General features: G+C 38.7%; 1 protein-coding gene across 1 annotated transcript in view; it reads right to left on the bottom strand.

The window, feature by feature from the left end:
* Positions 1-1,221: 1,221 nt before the first annotated feature.
* Positions 1,222-10,697, bottom strand: part of castor1 (cytosolic arginine sensor for mTORC1 subunit 1) — a 33,820-nt gene continuing 24,344 nt past the window's right edge. Inside the window, exon 9 of the mRNA XM_038293613.1 lies at positions 1,222-1,744. Within this exon, the coding sequence (XP_038149541.1) occupies positions 1,673-1,744 (72 nt within the window). The 3' untranslated portion in view covers positions 1,222-1,672. The remainder of the gene's footprint in view (positions 1,745-10,697) is intronic.

The raw sequence follows: 10,697 nt of genomic DNA, 5'->3' as shown, positions 1-10,697 counted from the left end.
TTTCCTTATATGGCACCCGAATGCGTTTAAATGTTCTTTTATGTTCAAATACATGATTGAACCTTATGGATCAGAATTACGAAAAAAGAAAAAGGTAAATTAAAAGTAAATTATCCATCTTTTCAGTTCTTTAAGCAGTAAATACATAAATTTCACTCTTGTGTCATAATGCTTTTCTAGATGCAAAGATTTGCTGTTCTCTACTTTCTTCAATACAAAGATTCATGTCTGATCCTGAGCTTCCAATGAAGTGATGATAAACCTTCCATTTAAAGCCAGGAATATGAAGGAGTGACGGTAAACTAATAACACCTTAATCACTGCATTAGTTTTCTTATAAAAACTTCTATTGACTCTAACCCATTTGAATCAGGAATGAATGAGATGATTTAACCCACCATGCTCTTAAACTTGAAGTGAAACAATTTTCAGTCACTTGACAATAATAGGTTTTAATAGGTTGTTTTTATTAAACATAGGAAGCAGCACAAACATTACAAATGTTACAGAATACTTCAGATTGTATAAAACGTAGTTGTACCAAAGAAGACTGCTGATTGAAATTCACTAAATCAAAGTTTTATTGTGCAAGTAGCAAATATCTAAGACATAGTGTTATTGACCTTGACTCGTTTAAACAAGAAAAAATGCTGACCTCTTATAAAAAGAGAGTTTCATAGGCCACATTCTCATCAAATGACGAGCAGAACACTTTTTTTGAAAGACTCGTATTGCTCGTCACTAAGCAATTAGCATGATCTCTGCTTTTACTTTTGAAAATAAAGCACAACGTGTAACACAATATATTTAGATGAGCTAAATAATTAAACTAATGCTGGATGATTTTTTTTTTTTTATTTCAAGTTTTTCCGCCAAAAAAGGATGTGTTTTAAAAGGTATGACACATCATCCCATGGCCATCCTGAGCAAGCTCACTTTTTGAAGCAAGACTTTCTGATGCTCAGTTTCCACTATATGAGTAAACTTATGGATTACAAGAAGTTTATTTTCCTGTTGCTTGTAGTAACAGAGTTAGAACGGATTTTTTTCTCTGCATTCAGATCAAAAAGCAGAGCTGATTTCCTCCTTACAAATCAAAAACATGTAAACACGGATGTATTCACATTGCATGATAAGTGGGGGAATAAGTTAATAGGTAAGTTTTCAAAATGACGCCACAAAAAACAGCATTAGTCTTATTATTTATTCTGTCGATTTAGGTTCTTTGTATTTAGGACTTAGGCTACATAAGGGGGTCCTTCTTTAAAACTATTTGCTTTCAAATCATTCACCAGATATATCTCCTGGGATCCTAGAAAAACAAAGGGTCTCCTTTACAGTTTCATGTCTGATAAGTGCAGTTTTTTTCTGCAAGTGGCTAAAGGAGCAGTTGTGCTCTGTTGTGTGCATAAGTTTGTACTTAAAGGGCCCCTATGCGGGGGACGGGGTCTGCATAGCCGTTCTAGCTTAACTAAGACAAGAGAACTCATACAGCTGTGCATGAACACTATGGAGAAGTGCTTCTGGTTTCTAGTGGCAAACTTGTAGTCGTTAATACTGCTGGCAATGCAGCGGTGTTCTAGGCACAGTTAGCCTCCTCTCCTGATGCTGCAGTTCAAAGGAACCTGAACGAGAAGAGGGATCATGAAGCTGAAACCAGGAGGCCCAAACATCATGTGGTGGCTGGTTCTTTCCTCTGGTTGTGCAGCATGTCTGTCACACTCACTATATCCTCCTCAGGGACCTAAAAGAAAAAAGTTAAAGGACTTTACAAGCTTTACCATACAGGAGTGGTGAATATAATACCGACACACATCATGGGCATTGATGTTTTTTTCAATGTTCGTGTTCTTTTAAAATAGTTTCTAAGAAGTGTGCGGTTTAGGCATAAATCGTTAACCAAGAATCAATATAGTTTAGGGAGAAAAAAAAAATGTGCGTCATGGAAGTCATTTGTGCAGGAATTGAAAGGTACTTATTGATAAAATTGATAAGATTTAAGTAAAAACAGTAGCTCTGTTACTTTTTCCAATCATGCACATCAATGTCATCCTTCTCATTTTCTCAGCAATTTCAGTTTTAGTGTTTTTGGAACTTTTCAGCAATAAAAAAAAAGACTTATCAATGTAAAAAGGGTTTGAAAGCTGACAATAACATAAAGTACAGAGAAAGTATATGAATAAGAGTATGATGTAGGGCGGGCAGTTAATAGAAGTTTCAATATAGTGGCAGTTTTACAAAACATTTTAAAAAGGCACTGACTGAGTAAGACATGGACTTTCACACTCCAGTACTTTTGGTGGCAGTAATACACTAAAGTTGGGTTTCCTGCCCCAAAGAAGAGATGGGAGAGTTATAGTGAGCACTCAGATCAGTCCATTAGGGTCGAAGCACTTTTTCACACAGCAGTAACCGTAAAGTCCTGTGACACCTGAACTCTGGGGCCAGGCTCTATATATATAAATATATATATATATTTTTTTTAAATTCAAGAATAAAATTCTATTATTATGTGAATAAAGTCATAAAATTGATTGAAAAAAATAAAACTCTGAAGTGAAGCATCTATATGTGATTAGTGCAAAGGAAAAGCAAACTAAAATCAAGATGGCCTAGGTGATATTGGTTGAAAAAAAGAATATTTCTTTGGTAAAATCGTTTAGCCCTGGTTTAAAGGAGAATTTCCTCAACAAACACATAGCAAAACGAACAGACAGTAGGCAAGTTTATTTTTATGGCACATTTGGTACAAAAACAGTTAAAAGAAGCTGTGGAATGAAATCCAAAACCACATAACCATGATGGAATGAAATGTTTGCGAACTGCCAGTGTACCTGCGTTAAGTCATTCATAGGCGTTCAGTGGCGATCCCTGATGATTCGCTATATTGAGACATTGACCATAACCTCTTCACTTAAGTGATGTAGGTTTTAATTAGGAATAGCTTAAAATATATCCACCATAACATCTATTTAGCAGACTTTTTTTTCCTTGGGGTGTTTATTTCCCTCTCATTATTTCCCTTTGCAAAACCTGCCATGTGTCATTTTACCAAAAACATAGCAATGCTGAGAGTGCCCAAAAATAGAATCATTGCACAATGACAGAGGAAGGTGACAGTGGGACTGTTGAATAGTGAGACACTTTTTTATCGATTACGTTTTATTTACTAATGTTGACAGAGATGGCTAAGGTTATAATTATTCTGACTTATTGTTAACCTTTGGGAAGTGACCTTTTCTTCATGCCTTGTCACATCCCCCACCCCAACCCCCCACCCCCGTGGTTTCCACCTATGGGCAAAGCTGATAATCTTCCTCGACAACTTATTAACTGCTCAATTTAGAGACTTTCTCAGAAGGGTAGAAGTGATAGCAGTGTAGACGCAAATTCTTTTTTCTTTCCTTTGCATATCTTATGATTTACTATTATCAGGCTCCGTTTGTGGTTTGCAAAGTAAAGAATTTGATGACACAAACAAAATGTAATGCATGACATCCTGCAAAATAATGCATGGAAAGGAGTAAACAACTGAGGCCATCATTGGGTGGAACATTAAAATAATCATTACATGCACATGAAAACATGCAAGTATTCAACATCACAGGTTCAGATTTGATTAGCACTGATTAAACTGCTCAGGCATTACTGAAAAAAAAATCCCAGTTACAAAGAAACATTATTAATGTGTGAGCAAAAAGCTGTTAGAACAACGAGCTGCTAAATATACTGAACTTCTCTAAAAGATGTTGGCAGTTTGCTGTTTTGGAGCTACAGGTGTGTTCAAGCAATACCAAAGTGGAAACAATCCTGTGTCTCAGCTGTAGCTGCGTTTCCATTACAAATGTGCACAAAAATATGACATATTTTATGTTATATTCTGCTAATTTTGTGAAAGCAACTGCGGTATTTCCATCGAATAAGAAAACATTATTAAAATTGCCTGAGAACATGTTGACGAGATATCGCAGGAAGTGGTTTTGAATTTATATTCAATTCCCATCCAGGTTGGATGCAATATTTATGTTGTGAATAACTGTTATATTCAATTCCCAGCCAGCTGGGAATTCATATTTTCTGATACTTTAAGATGTTTATTGCCCTCCCTGGTAGGGGTGGTAAATATCTTATTAAATCAGATATTATTTGGGCTTTTATATATGGATTGTGAACCCACGCCTTACTGTGTGTTAGAACAATAAATGCAAGAGTGATTCAAGCTCAAATCATGGTCAAACAGATAATTCTGCACATACATGGATTAAATTTACCACAATTTCTGTTCAAAATATAAGAGTTTATTAACAAAAATCATTCAGCTCCAAGTCAAACATATTTCAGCTGCACTCCAGCTGCTTCACCGCGCGGTTTAGGTTTTGCACTGATGAAATTATAGAACCACGATAAAGGAATCTTTCTATGGTGGACGGGTTTCTGTTGGGAGGAGTTGATTGAGTTACAGTGGGGCAAAAAAGTATTTAGTCAGCCACCAATAGTGCAAGTTCTCCCACTCAAAACGATGAGAGAGGCCGGTAATTTTCCTCATAGATATACCTCAACTATGAGAGACAAAATGAGAAAAAAAAATCCAGAAAATCACATTGTCTGATTTTTAAAGAATTTATTTGCAAAATATGGTGGAAAATAAGTATTTGGTCAGTTACGAACAAGCAAAATTCCTGGCTCTCACAGACCTGTAACTTCTTCTGTAAGAGGCTCCTCTGTCCTCCACTCGTTACCTTCATTAATGGCACCTGTTTGAACCCGTTATCAGTATAAAAGACACCTGTCCACAACCTCAAACAGTCACACTCTAAACTCCACCATGGCCAAAACTAGAGAGCTGTCAAAGGACACCCGAAACAAAATTATAGACCAGCACCAGGCTGGGAAGTCTGAATCTGCAATAGGTAAACAGCTTGGTGTGAAGAAATCAACTGTGGGATCAATTATTAGAAAATGGAAAACATACAAGACCACTGATAATCTTCCTCGATCTGGGGCTCCACGCAAGATCTCACCCCGTGGGGTCAAAATGATCACAAGAACGGTGAGTAAAAATCCCAGAACCACACGGGGGGACCTAGTGAATGACCTGCAGAGAGCTGGGACCAAAGTAACAAAGGCTACTATCAGTAACACACTACGCCGCCAGGGACTCAAATCCTGCAGTGCCAGATGTGTCCCCCTGCTTAAGCCAGTACATCTCAAGTTTGCTAGAGAGCATTTGGATGATCCAGACGATGACTGGGAGAATTTCATATGGTCAGATGAAACCAAAACAGAACTTTTTGGTAAAAACTCTACTCGTCGTGTTTGGAGGAGAGAGAATGCTGAGTTGCATCCAAAGAACACCATACCTACAGTGAAGCATGGGGGTGGAAACATCATGCTTTGGGGCTGTTTTTCTGCTAAGGGACCAGGACCATTGATCCGTGTGAAGGAAAGAATGAATGGGGCCATGTATCGTCAAATTTTAAGTGAAAACCTCCTTCCATCAGCAAGGGCATTGAAGATGAAACGTGGCTGGGTCTTTCAGCATGACAATGATCCCAAACACACCGCCCGGGTAACGAAGGAGTGGCTTCGTAAGAAGCATTTCAAGGTCCTGGAGTGGCCTAGCCAGTCTCCAGATCTCAACCCCATAGAAAATCTTTGGAGGGAGTTGAAAGTCCGTGTTGCCCAGGAACAGCCCCAGAACATCACTGCTCTAGAGGAGATCTGCATGGAGGAATGGGCCAAAATACCAGCAACAGTGTGTGAAAACCTTGTGAAGACTTACAGAAAACGTTTGATCTCTGTCATTGCCAACAAAGGGTATATAACAAAGTATTGAGATGAACTTTTGTTATTGACCAAATACTTATTTTCCACCATATTTTGCAAATAAATTCTTTAAAAATCAGACAATGTGATTTTCTGGATTTTTTTTCTCATTTTGTCTCTCATAGTTGAGGTATATCTATGATGAAAATTACCGGCCTATCTCATCTTTTTAAGTGGGAGAACTTGCACTATTGGTGGCTGACTAAATACTTTTTTGCCCCACTGTATGAGGAACCAAGCAGGAACTGACATCCATCAGAGCAGAGCTCTCTAACCCTGAAATCTCACATCCTCCGTGACCAGCATTGCTTGGTGTTATTTTTATTTTGAGGAATTGGAGTGAAAAACATTACAGCAAAACTAGCAGTAGTAGTAGTAGTGATGGTGGCTTAGTGGTTAGGGCATAGGGCTTGGAATGAGTTTGAAACCCACTCCCACAGACTGCCACTCTGGGTCCGTGAGCAAGACCGTTAACCCCTGATTGCCCCCTGGGCGCTGCACAGTGGCAGCCCACTGCTCCCCAAAGGGGATGGGTTAAATGCAGAGTTAATTTCTCCATTATGAGATCAATAAAGTTTAATTTATTTTTTATTTAATTTTTATTAGACTCAGACATACTTTAATAATCCCAGAGAAAAATTAAAAATTACTTTTGTTACACTCCATATATATATATACACATACGCAACAAAACCACACAAAATAATATAAATATAAATATATACATTTATAACTCTGTATATATTTATATGTATATATATGCATATGTATATATGCATATGGAGTTTGGAGAAGCAATTTATTTCTTAAATCTATCTTTGCTCTCCTCTAATTTATCCAGACGTTCTGCAAACACACTTTTTCTCTCACTCTCAACTTTGTGATCCGCTGCATATTTAGCCTGCCTTCCCTGGAAATCCATTTCCAAATTGCTCTTTATTTTTTGACAACCTCTCATTACAAAGCAAAAATGCAGGCAATCCTTCCGCTTTGGTAATGAAATCAATGATTCGGTCCATTCTTCTTTGAATCCTCTGTTCTAATCCGGTATTTTCCTTTTTTTCCCTTTGAGATCCAGTGCCCAGACACTCCCACCGCTTTATTGTGTTGCAGACTATCACCACTGATCTCTATGGCTATGATGCAAATTTTCGTTTAAAGAAATTTTTACATTTGTTTATTATACAAATGTTTACAGCATTGGGAAACTTAATGAATGTTTGTTTGACATCCTGCACACCATATTAAAATAAAGAAAACAAATCAGTTATCATACATTTTTGAAAAAGCTCCAGGGAACCGCAAGAAAGGCGCTAAAGAGCCACGTGCGGCTCCGGAGCTGTGGTTGCCGACCCCTGCACTACATGTTTGAACAATCATTTAAAATTGCGTAATCATTAGATAGTGCCCTATATAGTGAGTAGGGCAGACATTCAGACACAGCCAGCAAGTCTGCATCAGTGCAGTTGGAATTCAGCAGTGGGTGTAACGGCGAACTAGTGGCAGAGGAAACATTGGCGTTCAAATATACACTCACCAGCCACTTTATTAGGTACCCCATGCTAGTAACGGGTTGGACCCCCTTTAGCCTTCAGAACTGCCTCAATTCTTCGTGGCATAGATTCAACAAGGTGCTGGAAGCATTCCTCAGGGAGTTTGGTCCATATTGACATGATGGCATCACACAGTTGCCGCAGATTTGTCGGCTGCACATCCATGATGCGAATCTCCCGTTCCACCACATCCCAAAGATGCTCTATTGGATTGAGATCTGGTGACTGTGGAGGCCATTTGAGTACAGTGAACTCATTGTCATGTTCAAGAAACCAGTCTGAGATGATTCCAGCGTTATGACATGGCACATTATCCTGCTGAAAGTAGCCATCAGAAGTTGGGTACATTGTGGTCATAAAGGGATGGACATGGTCAGCAACAATACTCAGGTAGGCTGTGGCGTTGCAACGATGCTCAATTGGTACCAAGGGGCCCAAAGAGTGCCAAGAAAATATTCCCCACACCATGACACCACCACCACCAGCCTTAACCGTTGACACAAGGCAGGATGGATCCATGCTTTCATGTTGTAGACGCCAAATTCTGACCCTACCATCCGAATGTCGCAGCAGAAATTGAGACTCATCAGACCAGGCAACGTTTTTCCAATCTTCTATTGTCCAATTTCGATGAGCTTGTGCAAATTGTAGCCTCAGTTTCCTGTTCTTAGCTGAAAGGAGTTGCACCCGGTGTGGTCTTCTGCTGCTGTAGCCCATCTGCCTCAAAGTTCAACGTACTGTGTGTTCAGAGATGCTCTTCTGCCCACCTTGGTTGTAACGGGTGGTTATTTGAGTCACTGTTGCCCTTCTATCAGCTCGAACCAGTCTGGCCATTCTCCTCTGACCTCTGGCATCAACAAGGCATTTCCACCCACAGAACTGCCGCTCACTGGATGTTTTTTCTTTTTTGGACCATTCTCTGTAAACCCTAGAGATGGTTGTGCGTGAAAATCCCAGTAGATCAGCAGTTTCTGAAATACTCAGACCAGCTGTTCTGGCACCAACAATCATGCCACGTTCAAAGTCACTCAAATCACCTTTCTTCCCTTTACTGATGCTCGGTTTGAACTGCAGGAGATTGTCTTGACCATGTCTACATGCCTAAATGCACTGAGTTGCCGCCATGTGATTGGCTGCTTAGAAATTAAGTGTTAACGAGCAGTTGGACAGGTGTACCTAATAAAGTGGCCTGTGAGTGTAAGTTGTCCTTATAAATTCAAATATGCTGTGCTATCATTCTCCAACTACTTCCAGTCTTCTTCCTCTTTTTACAAGGCATATAGGTCCAATTGTGTGATGCGAAAAAAGCCTTTCAATTGCAGTTTTGAAAAATAGTTTTTCGAAATTACAGTGTTTCGATTCCACATATTTTTTTTTCATAATTACAATTTGTGTGATTTGATGGTTAATGGAAGCACAGCTAGTCTCTTACGGCAGCTGCTGGGACAGGAGAAGAAGGATTGAGCATCGATGGTGCTGGTGGTCCAGGGCAGTGGTGTCAAAAGTACTCACATTTGTTACTTAAGTAGTAGTATAGATATTGCAGTTTAAAAACACTCTGGTAAAAGTTGAAGTATCAACTTAACCTCATTACTCAAGTAAAAGTAAAACGTATTTGCTCCAAAAACTACTTAAAGAATAAAGTAACCTTTATTAAAACAACCAGATGCCACTATATGAATTGAAAGCTCAATTTTTCGACTATTTCGAAAAATTCTTTGAGATGGGGCCATGGATGAGGGAGGTCTTGTTGGTCTCTGTCTCCGTCTCCCGATACGCTCTGCCTGTGTCCGACCTTTCAGACATTTAAAAATCTTTTTCTAATCCGACATTGTAGCATGGCATTGACAATTCGTGTTTGCAGTTTCAAGAACACCTGCTTGCTTCTGATGATTTTGTGTTTGCGTTATATGACTCATCCAATTACACTAGTTTTCAGTAGATGTGGATTGCGCCAATGATCTGCATTGGATGGCGCACATGATGGGAAATACATTAAACATTTAATGTTTTTTAGAGAAAAACATTAAACCAGTGGTAACCAATTAAAAACCACGGGGGTCCATATAAAGAAAATCATCGAGTAAAGGTCCGGAAAATTTTTTAATGATCTGTTACTTTAAACAGAATTTAACACAGAAATACAATTAGGTATTTATGCATCCATGTTATACATTGAATTAAAAAAAATTACTTAAATTAAAATAGAAATTGCCAAAAATTGGATCCCGTGCCATCTCAGAGGAATTACACTTGTATGACTGTATTCCTGTATATCCATCAGTAGTTAGTAGTAGGGCAACAGTCAGCAAATGCAAATTCTGCCCTGTAAAACAATGAAAGACCAATTGCTGCTGTATGATCTGAAGCCTCGCTTGGAGCTTTTAAAAAGGCTTTTGAAAAACTTTGATAAATTGCTGTTGTAATATTATAGATTTTTTAGAATAAAAAGCTAGTAGATGTGCATAATTACAAAATAACAGAAATACAATTATAGAGCATTCAGTACTGTATGATAGCCCACACTCTGTTTCTGAACAAATACATTATTGTATGAGTTAAAGTCTCGGGCAAGTTCTGTTTATGCCTCTTTCCTTGTAAGTATGAAATGTCCCATACTCCTGAATGCACCATAGCTATGTGACGCTCGTGAATGCATCACACTGGTCTGAGTAGATGCGCGTAGAAGCTTTGCAGTTTCCAAACAATAAATAAATCAGCCGCACCTCGGACACAATCTTTGGATTTAATGTTGTTCATAACACCCGTACAGGGGATGCACTTTTCAGCATAACATCGGACCGCTAATCCGTGACCTCTGCATTAAACCGAAGCCAAGAGTAACGAGTAACGGTCGTCTTAAAAATGTAAGTATTAGAAATTTGTGTGAAAATGTAATGAGTAGAAGTCAGAAGTAGGAGGAAAAATAAGTAATGGAGTAAAGTACAGATACCTAAAAAGTATACTTAAGTACAGCAACAAAGTATTTGTACTTTGTTACTTGACACCTCTGGTCCAGGGGAATGTAGAATACCCTCTGCAAGATCTGGACTCAGTATATTAATATACAAGTCCAGATTTTGGGAAGATCAAACCCACCCAAGCTGCTTGTCCCACTTCCATCAGAAGAATGGTTCAGCTGCATTAAATCCAGAAAAATCAAACATTTTTCTTCCCTCCCAAACCTTTGAAGGCAGTCAACTCCTGTAGACACTCAACTGTCCAGTTCTCGATCAGTACCCTATGTAAATAAACCACGGTAGATGCTCCAATTTGCCTTCTGACATACCTCATCATTTTGTTTTTTAGCTCTCCATG

This window comes from Cyprinodon tularosa, unplaced genomic scaffold (assembly GCF_016077235.1).
Source record: "Cyprinodon tularosa strain WSP-4 unplaced genomic scaffold, ASM1607723v1 ctg109, whole genome shotgun sequence".
Taxonomy (NCBI): domain Eukaryota; kingdom Metazoa; phylum Chordata; class Actinopteri; order Cyprinodontiformes; family Cyprinodontidae; genus Cyprinodon; species Cyprinodon tularosa.
The sequence above is the reverse complement of the archived record's forward strand: the minus strand, read 5'-3'. Positions and strand labels throughout refer to the sequence as shown.